Below are 27,439 nucleotides of genomic sequence, written 5' to 3' on the forward strand. Positions count from 1 at the left end.
TTGTTTGTTATTTTCAGTTAGTTTTTTAAATGAAGCAACTAAAAATAATAAAAGCAAGCACACAGCGTCTTTTTAAATATATCCTAAAATCATCGAGTATTTATCCAGAAATAGAGACGAAATGTCATTTAATTTGTTTGAAAACTATTCTGCCATATTATTACTGTAACAACTGCGCTCCGATTGGCTAGCCTTAACTCGAAACAATTGACGGGTATCGTCAATGGATGTCGTCAGTTGTTTCGTTTAAAATAGACCAGTTAACTTGAGCTTTGCTATAATGGACGAAAATTGCAAACTTACATATTTAATTACCGACAAAATGTTATTCCGTTTATTTTGTAATTAGATGTTTTGCTGTTTTTCCCACACCACCGAATGGAACAGCACGCCATTGTTAGAGATATTTTCAGTAATAAAATAAATACAGAATATTTTTGGAATATAAGGAGACGTACACACAGGTCAGTTCTTGGTGCTGTCTATATTTCAGTGCAAACGAGAGTTGATATTTATGAGTAATGTATCACTGATGAATTACCAGGAATATATGGCCCTTATTTCGTCTCTATTTCTGGTTATATACTCGATGCCTAAAATAGATTTAATAGAAGTCACTCGGTATATGCACCAGATTATTTCTATTCGTTTTTTGGGTGTTTATTTTTCATGCATTACACTAGACAATCGTCGATTAGCTTTCCTCTACCTCAAAGGTATCTTTGAGGTAGACGACAGCTACGCGTACGTGTATTTAAGCTATACCCACATGAGATGAATGCTAACTGGTCGTAAAGCTAGCAAATAGCCAGAGTGCAGTCACGCGAATATATACTGTGACTGTACCCAACAACCGTAGACGAACTTTACTGGGAAAATGAATTTCTGCAAAGCTCTAATTATTTAACTGACCGTCTCTTTGTTGTTAGTAAAAGGCAACCGTAAGATTGGAATTTTTCAATTGTAAGAATAACAGAGAACATTTATAGCAACTAGGTCAAGTCATTTTCATTAAATAATTGTTGTGATGATTTTATTTCCATTGTAACAGTTGATTGTGTGGAACTAACTGCAATATAACTACTAAGAAAACTTTTAGTAGCAGTAGAGTTGTGAAAATGTTCATCCAAGGAAGCCACCTTTCATATTCCTGCCGCCAAGCAATAATGTGAGCATTACTACGTTCCGGTTTTGAAGGGTAGGTGTTGGTGAAATTAGAAGCGCATGGGACTTGTCAATTCATGTCTCAGGATGACGGGCGCAGTGGCAACGCCCCTCATATCTTTATGATTTAAAGCTCTATATGGCGCTGCAACTGTTAGAGACAGGCGTGTCGCTTACCACCAGGCGCACGACTCGTTCGTCCCGTCACATGGTATTATAAAAAAAGACCAAACCAAACCAACCAAGTTTAGCGTGTAAGTGCTGTGTTTTAAATTTCGTTTGGTACTCATTTACAGGTAAGTCTGAGACCGGGTAGTTAAAGTTATTGCCCGTCACGTTATTATTATTATTATGAATCGGTACGACATAATCACACCCGAGTAATCTGATTTAGAACTTGTTTGAACGCAAACGACGCTTTATCTCCGGCTGGTTGAACGAAGCACGCATCGTAAAGCTCAACACCACCACACCCTGTTGTTGACGATCATAGATGAAAAAATAATGTCACTAGCGGAGCAGAAAATGTTTTTATCTAAATATCATTTTTAAACGCAATAATCCATGCTACTGGTATTTTTAATATATTGCACAGTATAAAGTAGAAAACTAAGAAGTGGTCTTCACTAGATTCTTCAAAAGCTTGTTATGTTTTTAATTTTCATTCCAAAAACAAATTCCTCGGAGAAAAATGTCGTACCTAAAATGTCATTAAAAAGCAAATATTTCTCTAATAATGGATTACGATACCAATAAAATAAAATAAAAAAGTGTTGTAATGTAAATTGCTGACAAGAAATGGACTCTAGAAAGAAATGTATTTGTTTTCATAATGTTCGAGAAAATAAATATTTTTAATTAAACTTCAAAACCCGAAACTGTTCAAGTTTTTCTTTAAGTAAAAGAGACGAAGGATTTTCCGCAATCTCTTTTGATGTTTAGCGACGAAGTGGCTCACGATATTTGCCTATTCATTCTAGCTCTGAATAGCTATAAGAGCGGTTACACAGATTCAGTCGCGATGCAGTAGCGAAGTAGTGCCAATCGTCTACCTTTACACACACACGCCACTTAAGCTGCGATACAATCGCGATGCAAACGCGATGCAATCGCAGTGGAAACGCGATGCAAACCCGAAACTCGTTTTTAATTATTGCATCGATACATTTGCGCGTTTCAATCGATGCAACGGCCTATAAACCTAAATAGTCGCGAAGCAATCGCGCGTTTCGTAAACAGCTTCGCGAGAAATACATCTGCCGGTAGTGTATTCCATTCCTTTGCCGTATATATCAGGAAGAACGAAGCAAAACACTTTTCGCGAATGGATGGTAAGTCAATGATATAAAGTTGCGATGCTCCGGACTTTCTAGTAGCCTGAAGGAAAGGTGAATGTATAACTCAATTGTAAATTTCCGGTGTATTGTTACGTAACCTTTATGTTCGTTCGCGTCGTAGCGTTCAGATGCTCTATATTTATTTTTAGAAGCATTTGAATATTCCTTACTAAATCCTATTTCATAAAAATATGTCTCCCGCTGCACTGATAATACCGGCTTAGCATTATATATATACTGCTCAGGACTCATGACGACCCCCACTCTACATCAAATCAAAAGGCTGGCAAGGGACTTGTGAGCAATCGGGAATTACTGAGGACTATTTGTCGTGGGAGGAATTCACAGAACGCCACAAAGAATATGTAAAATAGAAGCGATTCTGTAAAACGAAAATGATTGGCACGTAATTTAAAAAAAAATGCTTTGTGATTTGAAAAACAATACAATGGCGATTACCAATAGCTATTAAGTTGTAACAATAAGGTTTAAACTTTACAAACTATTATTATTTTCAAATGTATTATCAGTATTATAACAACTGATATTGGTCACGTAAAAATATTCTTCATGAAATGTATCGGACACCTCATTACACATGTAAATTACCTTTAGGATAGAAAAAATGTCCACTAGGGTAAAACTACTCATAAAAGCTTAACACGATACTGTGTCACTGCAACATCTGCCAAATGTTCATATTTTGCCTAAATACCTCTAGGATTACATTTTTATGGGTCAAACGAACGCCGGGCTTTATTCTATGACGATAAGGTTTGGAATAAATAGAGGGCCATCAGCTTCCCTGTGTTAGTCTGCTTCGAGCACCCTTCTTGAACGGACGTCGATAATAACTCGCCACTCTGGCCCGATACTCTGACTCGACCACTATGGTGGTCCACGACATCCCCTGTAAGTTTGAAATATTTTGAATTATTTATACAAAAAATCCTGACCGCCATGTCTCCATCGCACAACAACCAAATTAATGGACACGTCAGCTTTTACGATTCTCACGTGAATTTTTAATGGCACAAACGACGTGTAGTAGCCAGTTGCTAAATAACCACCGTATGTTACGCATACTCTGTAATTATTCTGCGTTTTTATTTCTATTTAACACGTGCAATGATGTTAGAAATGTCGAGCCGACAACATTTGTACCCGGCTATTGCTACAGGTGCGTGTTTGAAAAGTTGTTCGAAGTTTTGTGGTTCTTTTTATTTGTTGGCCTTTGATTCCAGGCCCAGAGTCGACTCGGTAACGTTCCTTTTTTCAAATTTTTCGTGTTGTTTTAGCCAACGAGGATGGCGATTCTGAGTCGAAAACATGCGGCAAGATCTTGGTGGTGCTGTCATGGGTTTTAGTGATAGCAACCATGCCGTTTTCATTGTTCATCTGCTTCAAGGTAAGTTCTATAATGACCTGGCATGTTGCGAACTATACTGACAATTTTTATACTATTCTTTAATTTATTTCTTCTAACTTTTACCTTTCCACTTTTATGCATTAATGACGTAATATAATACTATTTTTTAATTCCAACATTTTCTTTTGTTCCTCTATTTCACTGCTTATGTGCACATCGCATGAATTATGCATTTAACAAATAAAAAAAATAAGATTATATACTTTATTGTTTTTTATTTATGCATAATGTGTGTAACGCTCTAAGTATTTGAAATTTGTTTATAAGGTTTATAATGAAAATTCCAAATTGTTATTTAATTACGAAAAATGTTCTCGGTTGTTCATTCAAACTTATTTGCATCCGCGAAAAATATCTGCTAAGCGTTTTAGTTCAAGCGTTGTTGTAAGTCAGTGATACTTGAATAGAAACATTTCTTATGCTATCAAGTTACAGGACGAACACGTCCATAGCAGTAGCAGTGCCACTCAGAGCTTAAAGTCGCAAAGTTCTGACGGGGACCACAGCGCCCGCCACCCTAAGACATAAGTTGACAAGTCCCATGTGCTTGTAATTTCACCAGCACCCTTACCCTTCCAATCAGAAACGCGGCAGGCGCCAAAAATAAGTAAGGTGGCAGTACTTCCCTGGACGCACTCTTTCACAAGGAGCACTACTGCTACTAAACTTTTTTTATTTAAGCCAGACTGTATATCACGAAGTACTAATTATCAAGGACTAGCTGGTGCCCGTACAACAGGTTGTACTTTATTCTACGCAGACGAAGTATACTTGTATCCTACTGCACTTACGTGAGAAATGAATGGTTTCCATTCACACTTTCATCCCCTATTTCCCCCCTCCTTTATAAAATGTTCTTTTGTAACAAAAAGTTGCCTATGTCTTTCTTTTGGATCCCTCGGAGATAGATATGTCTATATCAAAATTCAACAAGTCTGGTTTAGCAGGTTAGGTTTGAAAACCTAACAAACAGAGTTACTGTAGTTTTTATTAAAATATAATTTCCGCTTCGAAATATAAATAGTTTTATTTTCTTTGAGACTCGGAGAAGAAAATTTTTCAACATTTTTTTTAATACGAGTAACGACTTTGAACTGCGGCAAACGATTGAAAGAAGTAATGAAATCTTTGAAGCGGATGCTATTGGCTTAGTTGATTCAGTAGTGGAAATTTTAACCTATATAACTTCGGGGATGACAGAGCCTTGCGAGTTATTGCTGGAGCCAATCCGTAGCGAACTACTATGAAATTTAAAGCTCAAACTGATTTAGCGCATTTCAAAAATGAGTACAACATGAATTGTCCGTATTACTTCTAACTACAAAATCTTCTGACTGAATAAAATTGCAAGCGTCCATTAAAATAATATATCTCCCTGAAAACAATTGTATTTTTAACCAATACCAAAAAAAAAAGGAGAGTTTCTTAACTCTGCATTTTTCGTAACTTATACCGACCCGAAGGGGGTACCTCGGTAGTTGTTCCATTCAATGTTCCACGTATAAGCGCGATTGCGCATTGCATCCGATTATTGTACCAAAATTGGTTCACAAATGGTCACAAGTGGCCGGAATTATCGCGTACCATACATGCAAAAAGAAACATTCAGTCGAATTGAGAACCTCCTTTTTTGAAGTCGGTTAGTAAAATAACACTTCGGACACCAGTGATATTTCGGACCGTCATTTCTCGGAACCGGAATTGATAGGAATCGGACGTAGCGCGCAAACACTCTAAGGGTGGCAAATTCCGAGATGAGTCCGGTGTATTCAAAATTCACCCTGTTTCCGTTAACCAATGTGAATAAAACTGGCACAGATGTAATTCCAATAGAAATAAAACATAGTGAATATGGGTAAGCGAACCATTAAGGTCGATTGTTTTTATTAAAACGTTATTTGACTGCCGCTGTCGTCTTAAACTGTGTGCACTCGATGAGGACTACTCAGATTCGATTCCCGCAATGTTCTTCGTCATTACACATACACACACACACACGCACGCACGCACGCACGCACGCACGCACGCATGCACGCACGCACGCACGCGCGTACATACATATGCACGCCTGTCCTTAACAGTTGCAGAGCCACTCCCGAGATTTAAATCGCAAAGATCGCTGTGATGAGCACTGCCACTGCGCCTGCCTTCCTGAGACTTTTGTGACAGTTTACAAGTCCCATGTAATTTCACCAGAACCCTTGCACTTCAAAACCGAAACATGGCAATGCTGATATTACTGCTTGGCTTTAACAAGGAGCTGTAATGTTCCTTTTGGGATCAAGTCAAGTGACAGAGGTCTGTGAGAAACCTGTACACAGGCTGATCTGGGGTCAGAACCTGAATTTATAAGGTTCCTACTCGTATGCCCTAAGAGTAGGCAGGGAAGGTCACTATAATCAAAACTAACGTAGAAAGATATGGTGCTTGTAAGATTCCTTTCCAGGATTAGAACCCTATGCGAGCGAGCTCCTTACGGCTTCGGCACCATAGTGCCATTCTCGCATAACCAAGAGGTTGTTAGGGAGGGGCACTATAAACAAAACTTATGTAGAATGATATGGGACTGTAATGTTCCTTTGTTTTGTATTGTGGAGATAAATAAAGATATTATTATTCTAAGTAGTAGTAGTTCCGTGTAAACCTTGGTAATTCATATACTTTCCTTTGTACCGTGTAAAATTATTGACCGTGTAATATAATAAAAAAAGTGTGACAGCCACATTTTGACTTTATCTAAAAAGCTTATTGTTAAAAAATACATATATTTGTTCAAATGCGTTAAAAGTGTTCGCGACGTGAGTAAATGATCCCCCGTCACTCAATTTAGAGATGTTTGGTAATAGCTCTTCTCCAAAGATCGCCACAGCAACCAGTCTTGTGCTTCTTGCACCCAGAATTGCTAATCACAATACTGCAAAATTATACTTATTTATACATATTAATAATATGAAATAAGTAGTAATAATATAAATATGAAATAAATTCAACGTATTGTTAGGTTCACAAATTAAAAAAATATGTTGGTTTCATCAATTTATAAAAATAAATAAATGGAGACTGTAAAACGAAAAAAGTGGCAACTTTGGCAACTGGGGTTTTTGGTTGGGTTAGGCTGAAACTCTCGTTGGTGGGAAGTATTAAGAGGTCGAACGGATATTGTTTTTGGTTAGTCAGTGTGAGGACAGCCTCGAGCAAACCAAAGAAGAACCAGCCTTATTTTACTATCATTAGTTGAACGATGTTGTAATGACTTTTATTATAGTCTACATAACTTTTTAACGAAAAAAGACATCAAAAACATTTTCTTCAAATTTGAATGCGACCACTATAGAGATACCAACCAAAAAAAGAGATTCCAACAAAAAAGAATCATCGAAATCGTTTAACAAACATCGCATCGGAGTAATCGCAACGTACACTCAAAAATAATACAGACTAGTTGAGAACTTCTTCCATAACTAGAATCACGTGACAGTAATGGCAACGTTAACGTGTCACATGTCAATTCAAAAGTCAAATGGCTGCCTGCAGAACTATTTTCATTTGAAAGTAGCATGTGTGTTGCTTCTGAATATTATATTATTACCACCAATAGGAACATTATTTTGTTTGTGTTTTTTTTTATACAAGTGACAAGACCAACAAGTCCTGCCATTTGGAGCTTCAAAACGCAAAAATCTGAAGGGCGCTATCACCGCGCCCCTTGCCCTATGACATTAGTTGTGTGCAAGTGCCTATAATTTTACTCAAAACCGGAACGCGGCAATGCTCTAATTACTGCTCAGCGGCAGAAGTAGGTAAAGTTTTTGAAAAAGAGTTTGTGCAGTACTTTCTGCACAAACTCTATCATAAGGAGCTCTTTTGCTACTAAAATTTGCTACCAAGTATCAATAAAGACCTTAAAAAAAATATTTTGTTTGATCTTAATTAAAAAACCTGATTAAAAATATAAATCGTGATCGACGTTGGTAATATTCTTTCCACTTCTCTTCAGAGACATTCGTCTCTAACTGGTCTAAGCTACAATGAGTAAACAAATGACTAAATTGTGCCGTATTGCCTTATAAATAATAGTAAAATTTATTTTGAAACGTGTCTGCTACTATCTGTTTACAATACGGCATTTTCTACAGTTCTAAATTCAAAATTCTCATAATATATGCAATCGTTGCCTAAACAAGGGTCCTTATTATGCAACGATTGCATTAAATACCCTATACCGAAAGTCGAGTACCTACCATGTACGTACTGTGGCCTAAGTAATAGGTATGAGATTGTATGACCTATTTATAAATGTATGTATGATTGCATATAATCCTTTTTTAATACAGTTGCCCAAAACGTGGTATTTTTCGTACTACAAGTCTTGCCGAAAGTAGGATTTTTCGCACTAGTGCTTTTTACTTTCCATTTTTTTTTAATTTACTGTAAGTCTTAAACGTAGAACTAAAGAGGTTGTATATTTGTATAATATTTATGTAGTTTGTGAAGTCATCCGTCATTAAAACTTATATTTACTTACAAACATCTTATTTGTTTAAATGTTTTATAAAGCAACGGGTTACATTTAAAAATACCAAAATATTTTCCATGAAGATGGCTGATTGAGTATTAACAATGACCGGAGGTGAGTATTACGCGAGACCGCTGCGCGCCGCGCCACTAAAATAGTAATTTTTATGTGGCTAAATAAAAATAAAACAAAATGAGTTTCTTTTTAAATATTGTTTTATTTTACGGATTCGCTCTGGAAGTTTTGGAGGGAAAAGTGTCGTTTTTATTTTGACTTTCAATTATTTTGTGAAATCTAGTTTAAAGTGGAATAGGATAGTGCTATTGTGCCTTAATCGAAGATTAAAACGCGAAATTATACGAATTTCGAACTAAAATACCCGTATCGGCCCGTTTTAAGGAATCCCGAGTCAATCCAAGCACGCCGCCTCAAATTGCCTATCCTCTTTGTGGCGGCCATATAATTGCAGAAACATAATTAAACTTCATGTTTAGGCTGATGGCTTTGCCAAAGCCTTAATAAAAAAAAAATTAAAAAAATATAAATTTTATTTTACTTTCAATGTAGTTTTTTCGCAATTGTATTAAAAAACGTCGTTTGATACACGTGCGGATTTGTCATTTGCACTTGTCTCGAGTCTTGAGCCTCACCTCTGGCTCGGGCCAAGAAACCTCGAGAGTCATGAATAATGACTAACTTTCCGCACTTGTATCAAAAATTTCTACGAGTAAATAACATAATTAAACACAAGCAATAATTAATATATAATTTGATAACAATCCACGACACAAAAGCAATTTTTAAAAATAAATTTTAACCTATTTATTAGAGCAGGCAAAGATTCCACCATACAGCCTCTTCTTATATTTAGATGAAAGCCAAACAAACGCTAGAACAAAAAACTAAAGATAGAAGAGAACTGGCCAAGTACCGCACAAATTTAATTAACCTTTTTTATATAAACGTTTATGGCCCGGTTGCAGGGCAATTTAACCAATAAGGAGGCAGTATTATAGCACTTAATTAGCAAACATACAACGATCTTTGATTCAAACTCACTATAGTTCTGTGTGCAGTATTTTAATACTCATAGTTCTGTGTATAGAAGTTTCATGAAATTTTTATATACTAGGCATATGAAATTATAATTGACAAATTAAAGTACAGGGGGCCTATTATGAGCTTTGAAGCAGCCAGTCAAGTTCTCAACTGGAAATATAATAAAACTTAAACGAAATTTCTTAGAAATGTAATAAATCTAAAAAAGTTAGTCTCGGAGTAACTTTATTTGAATTGCTTATTTTGACAGATGAGACCGCCATGTGCATAGCAAATGACACGTCATGATACGATTTTACTATGAAAGAAAAGGTGAACAGGTTTCGAATGGGGAACGTAAACTGCATGGACAATGAATTGTTTTTTAACCGACTTCAAAAAGAAGGAGGAGGTTCTCAATTCGACTGCATGATTTCTTTTTTTATATATGTATGTTACGCGATAACTCCGCCATTTGTGAACCGATTTTGATGATTCTTTTTTTGTTGGAAAGAAAAAAAAAAGAAAAAACTCAGAAGTGGTCCCATTTAAATTTGAAGGAAATTTTTGGTCTAAACTAAACTAGGGGATCAATGACTTTTGTGGTCGGTTTTTTTAGAACTCCGTACTGAGGTTAGGTTATGTGAGGTCATAGCGTACTATGAAAATTTGACAGGCAATTTGACTTACAGGTTTAAATAGGATTGCTCTGGCTCACAATAATCCCCCAGGAGTAGAAAAACAATATTTCGTACTACACTGTTATTAGTCGGAATATATTATTTCTTTTTTGGGGTTGTTTGAAAAAACAAATATATTATTTCCTTAATTATTTTCAAAATTGTTCCATTTAGTACGAAACAAAGTCGATTACCGCGTCGATAAATAATAAAATTCAAAGAAAGACGTGTGAATACTTATTAGGTACGTGACTATCAGATTGCCAGCCGATACAGCGTAATAAAAGCAAATAAGTTTATTTGAAAAGACATTCTATAAAAATGAATTTTAAACGATTCTCCGTACAAGTAGTAGAATGGTACATTTCTTAACTTCATAAAAAACTAGTGAATTCGTTTCACCGCAATTATTTACAGTAGCATTTTAGCTAGAGAATTATTAGGGTCTAGCTTGACCTTGACGGTGCAACTTACTTAATTTTCGGCCTGTATTTTAAAATATTTTTTTTTAATTTTCTTAAGGTACTAAAACTAGCGATTCAGTAGCTAAAAAGAAATTTGAAAAATTGATGTTCAATTGTTATTTATAGAGCATTGGTTAAAGAACCATCAGATTGAAAAGGTAACAAATAATTAAGAAATTCAAAACGTAATAATACTTAAACATTAATTTGTGGAATAACTGCTTACAGGTTGGAAAAAAATAAAGGAAACCTACTTATACCAAAATTGTATCACACATATGTTGGATTTAGTGTTGTACCATAAGCATAGATAAGTCAATATCGACATGCAAATGTATGGCTTGAATGTTGAAACTGTTTTTTATGCAAATCTTGAATACTTTACTGTAATCAAAGTATGATTCATACTAGGCTATTATTACTAGGCAAGTAATGAGCCATTTTAATCAAAATTAATAATTTAATAAAGTTATTTACCAATAAAAACAATTCGGTTGATTTCCGCTTTTTCTACTGCCGCACCCCTTTATGCTGCAGTGACGCATTTTTATCAATACTTAATTGTTCTCACTGTCCATATTTTTACCCATTTCATTACAATTCATACGAATAATTCACTAAAACGTTTGGCCAAATATTGGTTTTGACATTTGATGTAACTTCCCTTTGACAACCGGAAACGGTTATCATAGGGTACGACAAAAATGGCAAAATGAGGACAGTTAGCATTTAAGATGACGTTACGTGTTTTCGATTACCGTGTTTGACATAAATCAATGTAGTGCTATCTCTTTTGGCTTACGACGGCACGCAGCAGTTAAACAAAGACAATAAAATGTTTATGTTTTGAACGTCTAAATGCATCATATACATATAACGTCTGATTTATATTATGTCAATATACATACATGTCCTTTGATTTCCATAGTCTAGGAATAACTGTAACTACAGAAACCCGCTATTTTTATGTTGATCTTTAGAATTAGAATAACATTATTTTACACTGCAAGTCACATGAAAGGTTTTATATATGTATAGTGTGCGACTTTTTAAGCCCACCGTAAAGGAAGACGTTCTCTAAAGCGCGTTCCTTGGTGAGTCAACTAGCTTACTTAAAATATAATGGCGAATAGGAAAGATAATGACAGCCATAAAGTATAAAAATAAAGTAATAGTGTGTCAAACCGTTGCCTGGTCTTAAACTAGGGAATTCTTTATACTATGAGTACCAGAGCAACGGAATTCACTGTGGGGCACAACCCAGAACATCCAGACCAGAATCAATTTAGAAAAGTTCATTTCCCAAATAGGTTCTGCCGTGAATCGAACTCGGGACCTCCTCGTCCAGTATCGTACAAACTGTTGGGCCACTGAGGTCCGTCTAGTGTATATCTATAACTACGTCATGATTTTGTACTAAACACAAATATTGTAGTATGACATTATTAGGTTGAATAGAAACAATACAAAGTTTGTGGGTTTCATATCAAACCAACATTATAATATTCTATGTGAATGTTGATTCTTTTTTTATAATACCAAGTGAGGGGATGAACAAGTCGTGCGCCTGGTGGTAAGCGACACGCATATCCATAACAGTTGCAGAGCCATTCAGAGCTTTAAATCGCAAAGGTGCCGGTCACCCTGAGACATAAGTTGACAAGTCCCACGTGCTTGTAATTTCAAGATATATTTCAGGGGCCCGACGGTATGCAGTATTTGCTCTGGATGAGAAGATCTAACTAGCTAGTTAGATACAAAGATCGAATATTTAGAAAAAAATTCTCTTTGATCCTGTTGGATTCGAACCAACGTCTCCCAGCAAACGGTACCTGACGCTATTCCTACTATGCCACGGAACGAAACAACACACGTCACGAATTTTTTCATGTGCTTGTTGCTGATTTTTGTGGTCGGTTTTGACTCTTTTACCGTAGCGCCGTCTGTGACAAATCTATGAAAGTTTTTCTTCACTCAGAGAGGTATCTTTACAGCTACCAGCCGCTGTTCAGAGATGTTACTTTAATGGTTGTAATTGAGTTTTATTGGATATCAGAAGGTTTCATCACCAATATTTTTTGTGAAATTACTCCACTAGTTTGGTATAATTATTAAACAAAGATTGAACACTTAGAAAGAAAATTAATTTATTATTGTTATTAATATAAAGATCGAACAACAGAAAGGAAATTCCTTCGATCTGTCGTACTCGAAACAGCGTCTGTTGTCACTAAAGGACGAGTCAGCAGATCTTTCGAATTTATCTACATCATTGTTGCAGCTTCGTATGGGGTTCAAACGGCTTTTTTTACCGTAATAACTGTTGTTTTTTGTTGTTAAAACTAGACCCCGCTCCTGAGAGATTTTCGCGATATGAAAGCTTTCGCTAACTAACTGAGGCACACCACAACACTGTACTGCATTTCGCGACTGTAATTGTCAAACCAAAATATTGTATTACTGCGTACTGTATTTTATCAAAATAATTTCTAAATTTTATAACTTTAAATACCTCCAAACTTGAAGTGTTAGGATATAGATTAAGCCTAGAGTTTTTAACAATTTATTAATTCTGCAATTTTTGTCTGCAGGTTGTGCAGGAATATGAAAGAGCTGTCATCTTCCGTTTGGGTCGTCTACTGTCAGGTGGAGCAAAGGGCCCAGGTACTCTATTTTAGTGCCATCTCTTCAAGTAATTAATGAAAAAAACTATCATCCTTTCTAGGTGTTAACCAACTAACAAATATTATTTTTATGCCCAGGTATTTTCTTCATTCTGCCCTGTATCGATACATACGCCAGGGTTGACCTGCGAACTCGAACTTACGATGTTCCTCCACAAGAGGTAAAAAAAAGTTGTAATTGTTATTTACGGTAAAGACAATGAGCGAGTCAAGTATTCTATTACGTCATGATGGAACACTGAATTTCGTAGACGAGCAGTTAACATTCTTTTCTGCCACGCAGATATCTCGGATTCGATTCCTGGGTCGGGAGAAATACTCGTATAGCCCACATTTATTTCTCTCATGAGTTTGGGTGTAATTTGTGATTGTCTGTGTGTGTCCAGTGAACTTGAACTTATGGTTTTCCTTCTCAAAAGGTAAATATATATATATACCAGTAAGACGACTATTCCATCACGTCATGATGAAATCCTCTGAAGTAAGAAGTTTCTACTACAAATCTCAGGGCCAATGAAAATTTTTGCTCATCCATAGGTGTGAAATATTTACTCACACCCTTTCAAAGAACTTTCTTTTCAGGTTCTCACAAAAGATTCCGTCACCGTCTCGGTGGATGCTGTAGTGTACTACCGCGTTCACAATGCCACGATTTCCATTGCCAACGTTGAGAACGCCCACCATTCTACTCGATTGCTGGCTCAGACTACTCTCCGCAACACTATGGGTACTAGACCGTTGCATGAGATCTTGAGCGAACGCGAAACCATATCCGGCAACATGCAAATTGCTCTTGACGAAGCCACTGAGGCTTGGGGCATCAAAGTCGAACGCGTGGAGATGTAAGTATACATAATTTTTGATGATGTTCAAAGTAAAAAATGTAATGGAAAAGTAATTCAAAGATTTCTTGTTTATTCAGCGCTATTTGCTTAAATACTCCCAATTGTGATTACATCAAATTAATCGCACTCTTAATACAATTAGTGTATTAACTCAAAAAGTGTATTTTCTCAGAATCGACGAAAAACGAATTACTCGCTTCCCGTGAAATATCTGTGTAAATGTATGTATAGTTTATTTCCTACTTGCCAAATGTACATATTTAAAAAATAAAAGAGAAAAAGTAAATTCATGTTTTTGAATAAGGACTATTTTGGCCAGGACTAGCTCACATAAAGCGTGTCTCATTTTGCGTTAAATATTTATATTTTAGTTGTTTTTTACAATATCCTAACGACGTTTTTATTGACGAATAGAGAATCAAATTTTACGTTCAGTGATGGTATAATCTTGAATTTCACATATTTCGTGTTATAACACTATTGTAATAGCAGTGCAAACCATTACAACCATGTATTCTTGTCCTTGGGACACCGAATAACTTTGTCGTTAGGCCTTCCATCAAGTTGTTATTGATCGAGACGGTACCAATACTAGAATCAATACTAAAGCATGGACGTTACTTGTTGTCACTAAATTGCAAGATGTGACACGCGTGTCGCTTACCACCAACGACTTGTCTGTCGCGTCTCTTGGTGTCATAAAAATAAATAAATTTTATTTTATTTAGGAAATGAAACTATTTTTCCGGATTTAAGTCGCGTATATTTGTTTTTTTCAAACAAACCGACGTTTCTATTATTTACGACGTTTATATATTAGGTACATTTAATTGCAACTTACAATCAATCAATTTAAGTTATCAAATGTTCAAAATGTCTCCCATTGTGTAGTATACAAATTCTCACTCTTTTCATAATTTTGCTTCCTGTTGATTTATTTATCTTTTCATGGTGAATATTTAAAATAATACATCTAAGCTAAAGTTCGCGGTACCACTGCAAAGCTAGTGATATGTTTTGTGGTTAATATAGTATGCTTCCATTAAATCCAAATTATGTTGATACGCCATAGTAAGTAAATTCACACAACAATTGCAATGCAAGAAATCGAAAAATAAATTCACTAAAAAAAAACAAAAGAATACATAGACAATGGAACATAGAAATGGAACACATTTTCAAATTATTATTTTATAATCAGCCAGCCACTATGTGATTGTGAACTTCTTTGTGAATTTCGTTATTATTTTATCATGCACTTATAATAGGGAAATGATATGTATTTCTCAAGTTTGTACTCATTAGTAATACTTTGAAATGATAATGTATGTTGTTATGAGCGCGGCATAGTCAGAGAAAAAGTGACTTTCCCTCCATGTGGCAAAGCCGTGCGACACCCTATATATATCACTTGTTAGAGTAATAATTAATCAAAAATATATATTAGACAACATCATACACGGTATTCTGATCTCAAAGTAAGTAGCTAAAGCATTTGCGTTATGGAATTCGGAAACAACGAAGGCACCACAAACACCCAGACCCGAGACAATGTAGAAAAGTTAGTTTCTACACTGACCCAGCCGGGGATCGAACCCAGGACCTCAGAGATGGCGACACTATGAAAACCGGTGTGCAAGCCACTCGACCATGGAGGCCGTCATATCAACCAACCAACAGCGACGCGGCGTTAATATCTGACTGTAATTCTGCGTCATGTAGGCAACTTCCGGAAAAGTTATTATTGATTAATAACAAAATACGATGAGCTTTTCCTACTTTCAACTAGGTCTTTGAAGAGCTATAACTACAGACTTTTGTTTTAAACAGTCCATACGATTGAGTTTTCGTCTATATTATTAATCTAGTTTTCAAGGGTTTTTAAATGTTCTTTTATATTTGAAGCAAGGACACATAATGCGCTCACAGCGTATCCAATATAGGACTCTGTTTTTTAATTACCTCTATGATAAATTTATCTATCATACGGCAAGTAAATTTATTTATCATACGGCATAAGAACCCGAAACATATCTATACAACTACACTCGCTGTCAACTGCCGTCATTTTGATAATATAAATAACTAGTATCTCCAGAATCTGCCTTAATTTTAATTGCTTCCGTGGCCGAACGTTTACCATGCTGGTCTGCCACGCAGAGGTCCCTGGTTCGATTCTCGGCCCATGAGAAATATTTGTACGGCCTACTTTATTTCTCTCATGAGTTTGTATGTAATTTGTAGTCTATGTGTGTGTCCATAGCACCCGAGTGTGTTATTATTTATTTATAATTAATAATAAATAAATAATAATTAATGGTATGAATGAATATGAAATAGAAAGTAAAATATAATATAGAAAGTAGTTTCAGCAATTTTGGGGAATAAATTTATTCATAATGTCGTTTTCAATTTTAAACCGACAGAGGAATACTACTCGATAAGTAACAGAAAAATTTACTAAAAGTGATGTTAGAGTTCATATCATGATCATTCAACAATTGAAGAGTAATTTTTTTGTAAACGGGTTTTTAACCGACTTCAAAAAAAGGAGGAGTTTGTTTTTTTATGTACGTTTGTTTTATTTGAGAACCGATTTTGACGATTTTTTTTTTTTTTGAAAGAGGGTACTTCGTTAATGGTCCCATTCAAATTCCGATAACCGATATGAGTAATTCCGCGTACTTTTGAGGTCTTTTTAGTACTCTGTATGTACTGAGGTTATATTTCTTAAATTTGAATTTGGAACGAATGTTTTTATAAACAAAGACTTTCTATCAAGCCAGTGACATGTTTAAAACATTTACGCATTGTAGTTTTTTCAGGCAGAGAAAAATTCAAAGGTGCCCGTTTTTTGCAAACGAGTTCATTATATGCAATACATATTATTTTATATATGTTTAGTTTCAGATTGTTTTATTTTATAGCATAGTTACAGTTAAAATACACAAGCAGCCTCAGAGTTATGTATTTCAAGGAGCCTCTAACCTAACTGCGAGCCTTATTTAACCACACAGTTGTTTGCCAAATTGATCTAAGGGATACTTTCCGTTTATTATTAGAGAGAACTAATTAATAGATTGTTTACCTTTATTGTGCCCTTGTTATTAAAATGTGAATGTATTACGGCTAGATGAGCGTCTTTATTGTAGCTAGTCACGCAGAAATTTACGTAGTACTACAGTGAAACTGGATATGAATGAATGATATTTATTTGCTTATATTATGTTTTACAACAGGTGGTTCAAGTATACGTAAGAAAACATTAGGTACTCATATTTTACCGCCATCGGCATGCAAATCTATGAATATCAACATATTGGCAGCCATCGAGTATATAACCAGAAATAGAGACGAAATGTCATTTCATTTGTTTGAAAACTATTCTGCCATATCATTACTGTGACAACTGCGCTCTGATTGGCAAGCCCGAGGTCGAAACAATTGACGGGTGTCGTCAATGGGTGTCGTCAACTGTTTCACTTCTAAACGACCAGTTAACTTGAGCTTTGCTATAATGGACGAAAATTGCAAAATTACATATTTAATATTTCATTACCGATGAAATGTGATTTCGTTTGTTTTGTAATTAGATGTTTTGCTGTTTTTCCCGCACCACCGAATAGAACAGCACGGCAATGTTAGAGATTGTTTTGTATTACAACAAATACAGAATATTTTTTGGAATATACGGAGACGTACACACAGAACAGTAGTTGGCCTGTCTATATTTCAGTGCAAACAGGAGTTGATATTTATAAGAGCTGTATCGCTAATGTGTTACCAGGAATATATGGCCCCTATCTCGTCTCTATTCTGGTTATATACTCGATGTTGGCAGATAAACAATTCTAAAGCAAGTCCTATCATGTATAAAGATAACATATTATAATAGTAAGTTATGGATAGCGCCATTAGTCCAAAAAGCAAAGCCTAGGGACTTGCTAATTAATGAAACATATGACAATTCAGTAAATGGACATATGAGATTGTCTATATGATGTCCAGTCGTCATAAATATTGGTGCTTCGAATAAAACTTAAACTTAAATCAATTCAATGTATATTTTGAAGTAAAAAAGTCGTGGCAGCCTAATAGTTTGACCTACCGCCTTTTAAGCATAGGCCGTGTATTCGAATCCGGCCTCGCACCTCTGAGTTTTTCGAAATTTGTCCGCAAAATTCAATTTGGAATTTACCTGATAATTGAAGAAATATTTTTATAGATTTCTCACAGATGGCGCTTTGGTGACACAAAACATTGTGACGTGGCAGTCTAATAGTTTGACCTACCGCCTCTCTAGCAGAGACCGTGATTTCGCATCCAGCTTTTTCGGAATTTGTGTGCAAAATTTAATTTCAAATTTACCATACGCCTTTCGGTGAATGAGAACATCGTGATGTGTGTGATCATGAACGGACTGTGGCCTAAAACCCTCACCAGAGAAGAGACCAGTGCCTAGCAGTGGGACGTATAAATGACGACGATATTTTGACTAACACCCATCACATAGGAAATAAAACGTTTTTTTCGGATCTAATATTTGTTTTTTCAAACAAACCAACGTTTCGGGCCTTTTACTGGTCCATTGGTCACGGCAGACTGAGATGGCAAAATCATCAACCAATTAGACAAGTTCGTTTCCCAAATTGGTCCCACCGGGAATCGAACCCGGGACCTCTTCATCCATGGCCGAACGATTACCATGCTGGACTGCCACACAGAGGTCCCGGTTTCAGCTCCCGGGCCTGAACAAATATTTGTATAGCCTATATTTATTCCGTACCTGAGAAGCATTACACTGTAAGCGCCATTTTTGTAATTTTACGAGGGAAGCAATTTTTTGTCGAAAGGCAGTTTGAACGACAATTAGGGTAGCTCGAAATGTTATTAAAACTCAATTAGTTTTATTTCAAGCCGTTCTAAATATCGTTCATGCTGTATTTCGGCAAAAAAATCGCTTCCCGTGTAAAATTACAAAAAAAGCACGTACAGTGTAATGCATCTCAGGTACGGTATTTCTCTCGTGAGTTTGGGAGTAATTAGTGGTTGTCTCGATACAGGATTTCTCTATTGCGGGACTATGAGTGTGTACAGTATTATCATTATTATACGCGATTTAGATCCAAAAAATAGCTTCATTTCCTATAACACCCATCACATTTTATAAGTAGTAGTTCTGGAACGTGACGCATAGGTCTTCTGATCCTTCACGTCTTGAAAGCCCCCATCATTGATTGTTTCAATTACCATATACCGTTATATGATTTCTATCGACCTGTCCACGTCGGCGGCATAAAAAAATGGAACGTGTACGCTAATAGCAGCCCAACAGGCGACTCAGAGGTCTTCGACTGATGATTGCCCAATCAATATTTAATATGACTGAATACGTTGTGTTGTTACACGTGTACGACGTGAACTGGTGTTTAAATACCGGAATATTAATAGACTCTACTTTTATCGGACGTGTAATTACCACATGTATAGTTTCTGAGAAGTGATGTTTGTCAATTCCATTAACACGCGTAATGTAGATTTAATCATTTCCGAGTTAGAAATTTCGAAAACCGAACTAAACCATTTGCAGGTGAGAAGTAAACAAACCTTAAATGCCAAATAATATTTTTTACTACAGAGCGTTAAAATCTTAATAAGAGCCTTTACACGCGGCGTATTTTATACGACGTAGATTACGCCGTAAACGCGCGTAATCTACGCGTACTCGCGCCGCAGACGCGCTGTAGTGAATCGATGCAAGCAAAAAGCTTATATGGAATTTAACACAAGACAATAAATACAGTAGAAGTGGTTAAATAGCGTCGCACGCGTGCCAACAATAGGTCTCGACAGTCGTACCTGAACTCAGTCCACCATTTTCGCTTTGTATGGTACAGTTGTGTCATTCTTTCATGCAAATTCTCTAAAATCCTTGTGGAGTTATTAAAGTTCGTGGAATTACATCTATTTGTTAAGTTTTAGTTTGGTTTAGTTTTATAGTGTGCAAAACCGGGATCATACCTAGTTTGCCACCCATAGAGGTGGAATATTTTCTTCAAATTTAAATGGGACCAATACTGAGGTACCCTCTTTCCAACAAAAAAGAATCATCAAAATCGGTTCACAAATGCCGGTTACCGCGTAACATATATCGATGTTATACTGGGAAAAACAATTATTTCACAAAATATCAACTTTGAAATAAATGCAATTAAAATTTCACTGTGTCTAAAATTGTTTTATTTTCACAAATATCATCCCACGTTAATTTGTAACGGTGATTCTACATTTTATGTTTTACTGAAATTTGAAAATGTTTGCATTTTACAGCAATTTTGTCGCGTTATCCTCAATTAAGTAATTTTCTGTGTAAATTCCAGATAATTGGTTTTCGTAGTATAGCGACGATATACAAAAAAATAAAGTCGAATTGAGAAAGAACCTTCTCTTTTTTGAAGTCGGTTTAAAACATCTAAATTTCAAAATATAGACTTAAGGTATTTTACCTCTCACCTACAGCTATTCATAAACTCATGGCATCTTCATCTTGATTTCCTGGCTATCTTTTATTGAATATCTCAATGTTTTTACTAGGATGGCATTCATCAATAAAAACACAAAAACCACAAAAAACACAAAGAAATATCCCTCCGTCCATTTGAATCCCCTGCTACGATCTCCTGAGGGGTGTATGTGGATTCGTTGTCCACATTGATCCTTAATGACGTATACAGAATCCACTAGGGGATTCGGTTGGATTAAAGTGTAAAATGTAATAATATGGTTTAAGATATTTATTTCTCAAAAGAATACAAATTCACTTAGCGAGAAATACGAGGTATCATAAAATTTCTACAGAGAGTACGTTTTGACAAAATATTCAAATGAAGGTATACACATAAAATTTCGTGTTCTAAGAAAAAACAAAAGCAAGGCCCTAATCAAATATTGTACACATCAAGTACCATGGTGACACACCAAACTTTTGCTAATTTGTTGCATATTTGAGCTCCGTCGTACATCATGTTTTTCTTTCCATAATTCGTCCGCGGTATTTGCAAATATATATCATTAGCCCGCCTGGTTATACGCTTTTGAATATGTAGTTTTTTACTAAAATTTATTTACGAGTGAACATTTTTGTATCAAATTTTTCTAATTAATGTACATGTGTTATAATTGTACATTTGGGAAATAGTTATTAATTTTGTATTCTCGTGTAAGGTTACGGTAGTTGTCAGAAAATGGTTTGTAATGTTTTTAAATGTATTTTGGAAGCAGACATGGGAATGTCTGCCAAAATACATTCTTCACTACTACTACTACTTCGATAAGGTGCTCATGGTGTGATTTGACTTATATATTATATTACACTTAACGGAAACCATTTAGTTATGCCATGGAGAGAAACCCATGAGAGATAATATTTTTTTCCGAATTTTTTCGACTTGATGTGTCGATATTAAATGGCTATCCAATATAAGACCTAAATATTATTAATGATATGGGTTTCTTAAGAAAAAGTCCTGCATTTAGTAAGTAAATTATAAAAGTTAAAATATTTTTTTTTTTTAATATATTATTATGACCGTTAATGTTGTTTTGTTTCATAAGTAAGTCTGATCTACATGAGAGGTACCTTCTCACTGCTAGGTACTTAGTTAATCATTAAGCAGATCTATAATTGTGTAAGAGCGTGCTCGCCAACAAAGTGTTCCCAGTTTGACGGGAGATAGACTTCTGTAAAATGTATACTATTGAAAAAAATAAATAAAAAGTTAAAAATAAAATTTTCAGAGTCCACTCTACTTATGACTTCTTTGTTATTAGTTAAAGTTGAAACATTTGAGACTTTTTTGTTTTTAGCAGTATTCGGTATTTTCACCGTAGTACAATAAGCAGGTGTCATCAGCGTATAATGTATGTCACCCTCCAAACCAATTTCGAGAACTAGTAATACAATATGTTTTCTTGTTTGCACTAGAATAGCAGATCTCGGTGCTTCCTTATTGTTAGCGAAAGCCAAAGTCAAATAATCTTTATTCCATAGGTAAGCAAATTACACTTGAAATCTTTATATTGTTTAAACACTACATATTCCCCTAAGAAGAATGAGCAAGAAACTCTACGAGTTGCTCTTTGTAAATACACATTTTTCATTACGATATTTACTTAATTTAATGACTATGCATGATAGTCGCGACACGCGCGAATAAACTGAAATAAGCACGCCCTATTGGCTATGTATTTAAATTTGATTGAGACAGCCTATAGCGCGCGCTTATTTCAATTTTATCGCGCGCGTCGCGGCCAACATGCGTAGCCATGCTACGGCGGCTGCAAGAGCTAAACGGGTCAATACCATTGATTTTTGTCATCCAAGTACGCAGTAGCTGTATAATAAATAACCTTTAGTATAAAAGTTTTCTTTCACTATAGTTTTAAACCTCGTTAATGGCAAATTTTGAATATCAATCTTCAAGGATCTTATTAAAAAGGCGTATACATTGCCCCTTAAATAAATTTGAGACTTTGTGAAGACTGTCAAAAACAGCTAATTTATTTTTATGCGTCGTATTAATGCTATTTTATATAAACAAAAATTAATATTTTTTATCATAAATTACATTTTCATAAATGTACTGTGACGTGAATGTAAGAATGTCAATATCTTTAAACTTATCTTTCAAAGACGCTCTGAGCGCCAGGTTGTCAATTGCCCTAACCACACATTTCTGCAGGACAGATTCTGCGGATTAATATCGACGGCATTACCCCAAAGCAAAGTGTGTGATTAAACTGTGAAAGTAGCTGAAGTAAACCAATCTAACTGTTTCGACGTCCGAAAGTTTGCATATTTTTTTAATCGCAAATATTATGCTGAGAACCTGGTCCCGGAGGGTAGCGGGATTCCAAGCAAGGTGCTCCGCTGGCCGTAACTATCCACCACTGAAAGTCTGCCCCGCATACTCGCTTAAAAATCCCGGGATGCTCCATTGTAGCATTTGAGGTACTTTAACGCTTTCCGCCGGGATCGGTCGTTGCCATGTCGAAAAAAGTCGACTGACTGGAAAAAAGGGACGAGTCAAGGCTTTATCGCTAGATCTTGCTCAACTGTTGAGTTGCTCTACCCTTGTTATCTTGTGACACAGTCTATTGCTTGAAATTTTTGCTCACAATTGATTTAAACCGTCCACACGATTATTGGTTTTGGCCCTACTAGGATCTTCCAATCACTGTCTGTTGAAATCTGTATCTGTCTTTATTCCTCCGTTCTCGGTACGAGAGGTACCAGGAATATGTGCTTGTAAGCAGTCATTAAACTGTTTATCTATCATCTACTCGCGCAGAGAATGTACATCGATGTACCTCAATGATGTGTCGTCTCTGCTACTCTGTGCATCAGCGACCTGTTGCTGATACCTTAAGGTATGGAGATAACAGCACAGTGGTGGCAAGTTATGTTTATCTTTACGAAACGGAGGTCCCCTCCTCCTCACTCTGACTTTTAGTGATATGTACGTGTGTCGATAAGTAACGTGGAGTAGATGAACTCAACTCAACAAGTGCTCCCAAAAAACTGAGCAACCTCTTCAAGCATAATTTCGATCATGTATGGATGACTGCTGTTATCTCTAGTATCCCTTTGCCTGATACCATTCAGTTACCTTAGACTTGGTGAAGGGAAAATTAAAAAGAGTGATTGACAAAGACTCTTTTGTAAAGCCGAAACTTTGAAGTCTCAATCACCGTAAAAAATTGGCCCATATGTGGGTTTTCCATCCGAAACATTGCGAAGAATATACGCTGGAACAGTACAAGTTCGTTTCATCCCTCCGTTTGTTATGACCGTCTACGGTCGGCGCTTTACTCTATCCTTCCTTATACGAACTACAAAAGAGTGAACTACACAACCCGCATCAGTGTTTTCCGAAAGCTACGCTAAGCAATTTAAGACCATTCAAGGCTAGAGTGAAAAGATAATTTTTAGACATGCCACGTCGTAGCATTAGGTATCGACTCAGATTAGAGGCCAAAGGTCCGCCTAATTTACACCAAAAAAAACAAACAATTGACATCATAGAATTAAAATCTAATTGAAACTAAGGTAAGTAGTAGGTACCGTACGACTCAGGCCGTGAGAAATAGGGCAACCGGCACATACTCTGTTATTTGATTGAAATTGTTATCATATTCCGGACACAACACAAGATGAATACACAAGTTGCTTTTATAATCTTTAAAGATGTTTAATTCTCAATTTTATCTTAAACTCGACTCCTTGGATTTGCAGACAATGAATTCTATTTGTTTATTTTGCAAAATATTTGGTCCCAAACATATAATCCATAGTATTAACAGTGACATAACTCCAATGTAGATTTCTCGCTTTAGTACTATTTCGTACACTTACTCCATACTTTACTGTTCCACTGACAGAAAAGACGTGCGCCTGCCAGTACAGCTGCAACGTGCGATGGCAGCGGAAGCTGAGGCAGCCCGAGAGGCTAGGGCCAAGGTCATTGCTGCTGAGGGTGAACAGAAAGCCTCCCGAGCTCTCCGCGAGGCCTCTGAGGTCATCGGCGACAGCCCTGCTGCATTGCAACTACGTTATCTGCAGGTAAGTCTGCCAATATCCAACATTGAGGTAGGTAACCAAATAGGAAATTTGGATGTTATTCACCTTCAAACGCAAATGAATAATGTGTCTTCAACCAATAAAAATTTCACAATATTAAAGATTATATTTGTAAATTAAACAGTATGTTAGAGAAGATACAATATCGTAGGGTTAATTCGTTTCAAACGATTTATAAATAACTTTCAGTTTTCGAGTTCTTTTCTAATCTTTATTCAAATCCTTAAATATGCTTTCGGACTCATAATAGGTACCTTGCATTTACACAATATTAAATGCTCTTAGCCATTGAGCTTAAACAATGCTTGATTGATCAAGAACTTATTATACAACTTTGAAACTGGTATACTAAACGTCATTTCCTTAAGTCCTTATTGAAAATTTGAATTTGAAAAGTTTTTCTTCGGCGAGAACTATATTTTTATATGTATAAAAATGCAAGTTGGCTCGAATTATGTGTCCGGGAGTGTATATTGTAATAAAGTTAAATTAACTAAAGACTATGTAACATTTATATTTGTTTTCGCAGACTTTGAACACAATTTCGGCCGAAAAGAACTCAACGATCGTTTTCCCGCTGCCCATTGACCTGCTGACTTATTTTATAAAGGCAAAGGAGGCGTCCTCCTAAACGGAAGCAAAATAACTGACAATGCTCTATGGACTCCATTTGGGGTCTCTGTTCTACTGAGGCATATTTTTTTACTGGATATTGATGATCTACAAGGCTTTCGACGACTTTTTCTCTTGATCCGTGGACTAGCAGGAATCGCGGAGTGCTGAACGAGAACGATTACAACTTGATCGGCCACTTATCGCCCCTGCAAACTAAATAATAATAAATTAGTCAAGTAATTTCCGTAGCAAAAATTTCGTCAGCTTTTCGACTGTTTTAGGAGAATATTCTAGCAAATTTTATGGCGATTTTAAAATTAATTGGTTCGTGTCAGTAGTTTCATAGGGAAAAGTGTTATCACTGATAAACTCAAAAGTATATATACAGGGTTTACCAAAAAGGTTCGAAAATATTTCCTTTGGGAAGTTCGGGACACTAATAATTTATGCACGTATATTCTTTGCCCCAAGCGTTCAGTAGCGTCCACTTTTAAGGATAACATATTGTACACTATCCCCCACATTGTTGCTTTAGAGGCATGGAACAGGGTTACCCTAACTGTTCCCGTGAGCGCCGTCTTGGGGACTATGGGATTTATACGGGGCTAATATCATCAAGTAGTGTTGCCCACAAATCTGTCTTGCATGTTCTGTTGACAACTGTATGGAACCTATCTCAATATTATTTTTCTGATTCTTAACGTTCGAAATACAAAGTTAGAATCAAGATATCGCATGATATCGCTAAACATTTATAACCGACGAGACTTTGCAAAATTAATGATACCAATACACCCGCAGGGCAGCTTGTGGCGAGCTGTTGGTGTGTGGCGACACCACGGACCCGAGATCTCCGGGGGAAATACAATCTACCCCCACCCCTGACTGAGCCTTCCAGAGTGGAGCGCTAGAGCAATATGCTCGTGTGGCGGAATACTAAAAGGCAGCACTGGTCTTAACGTCTCTAGTCACTCACAAAGCCTTACCTTGGAAGCACACAAAAATTAACTATCCATCCAGTGAGTGGCGAGCCACCGTCCACCGAAAGTTCAATCTATTGACTAGAGGTGGAAAAACCTGCTTATAAACTTTAAAACGTTGTACTTATTTAAAAAAGCGACATTGCACTTAAACCCTTTTTAGTTTGACCCTTATAGACTTTACGTTAAAGAAGATTGCAACATTATGTTGACAGCGAGAAACGAAAGTACACCACTAAAGATTTTCAGTTAAGTACTTACTTAAGTTTAAGTCGAACCAATTTGTTTAGGTAACACAGATGGTGGAACTTGACACTCAAAAAAAATATTTTTGACCTTGAAAATTTTGATTAAAATTATGAACGAGCACTATATTAAAAAGTAAACTTTTTAAAGTGAGTGATATTCGTTTAAATGCCCACCTACTATTGACGGACAAGCACCACATCCAATGGTCCATACATTGGTTAAACTATCTGTAATCTATAGCCCAGTTCAGTTTTTCTTTACGGTTTTTTTTATCCTGCTTCATATATAAACCTACACTGTATATCGTATAATATCGTCGCTTCAACTGTGTAAGTTTACCAAACATACCGAAGAAAAATGTAAGACTCGCTCTGTGGTGTTTACGCTTAGACTCCCGATAATCTGTCTGCCCTTCACCCTTGAGCCATTTAGACTGATATAGGATCAACAATTCCAAAGCAAGCGCGTGTGTTCTTATTACAAAAGCGCTCTAAGTTCGATATGCGTTGATCCTAAAATGGAGGCTTTTTTCTTGAACGTCACCAGTAAACGAACAGTATACTGACGTCATGCAACAAGTGTTTCACCACCTGGAAATAAGTGCTTCACAATACAATTTTCAGGTCGAGTGAAAAGTAACCACAAGGAGTATATTCCTCTTTTATGTGATATCAATTTCAAATAGCTTTGAGGACAAATTTAATACATTGACTTACAAATAAATGGACGACGGTTCCAATACAAAAACCACGAAAAAAATGTCCCAAGTCAACCTATTTAAACGTAGTGACATGTAAAG

At 36.0% G+C, this 27,439-nt stretch overlaps 1 protein-coding gene across 2 annotated transcripts; it reads left to right on the plus strand.

Annotated features, from left to right (window-relative positions):
- Positions 1-3,363: 3,363 nt before the first annotated feature.
- LOC113239961 (band 7 protein AGAP004871) lies at positions 3,364-27,439 on the plus strand. 2 transcript variants are annotated; one of them, XM_026477151.1, is made up of 7 exons: positions 3,364-3,413; positions 3,800-3,909; positions 13,220-13,292; positions 13,391-13,473; positions 13,895-14,154; positions 24,598-24,778; positions 25,326-27,439. In XM_026477151.1, exons 1-7 carry the CDS (start codon positions 3,392-3,394, stop codon positions 25,425-25,427), a joined length of 831 nt encoding a protein of 276 aa, XP_026332936.1. In that variant the 5' UTR covers positions 3,364-3,391; the 3' UTR covers positions 25,428-27,439. The 2 variants fall into 2 exon arrangements, with proteins under 2 accessions (XP_026332936.1, XP_026332943.1); XM_026477158.1 differs by lacking the exon at positions 3,364-3,413 and adding an exon at positions 3,670-3,681.

The sequence above is a fragment of the Hyposmocoma kahamanoa genome, unplaced genomic scaffold (assembly GCF_003589595.1).
Source record: "Hyposmocoma kahamanoa isolate Upper Pololo Valley unplaced genomic scaffold, ASM358959v1 100021, whole genome shotgun sequence".
NCBI lineage: Eukaryota > Metazoa > Arthropoda > Insecta > Lepidoptera > Cosmopterigidae > Hyposmocoma > Hyposmocoma kahamanoa.

Bases quoted from the DNA above. Each gene is read 5' to 3' on its own strand.
- LOC113239961 (XM_026477151.1), top strand. From the start codon at position 3,392: ATGGTGGTCCACGACATCCCCT. The intron at 3,910-13,219 runs GTAAGTTCTATA...TTTTGTCTGCAG, and splicing joins CATTGTTCATCTGCTTCAAG to GTTGTGCAGGAATATGAAAG. The intron at 13,293-13,390 runs GTACTCTATTTT...TTTTATGCCCAG, and splicing joins AGGTGGAGCAAAGGGCCCAG to GTATTTTCTTCATTCTGCCC.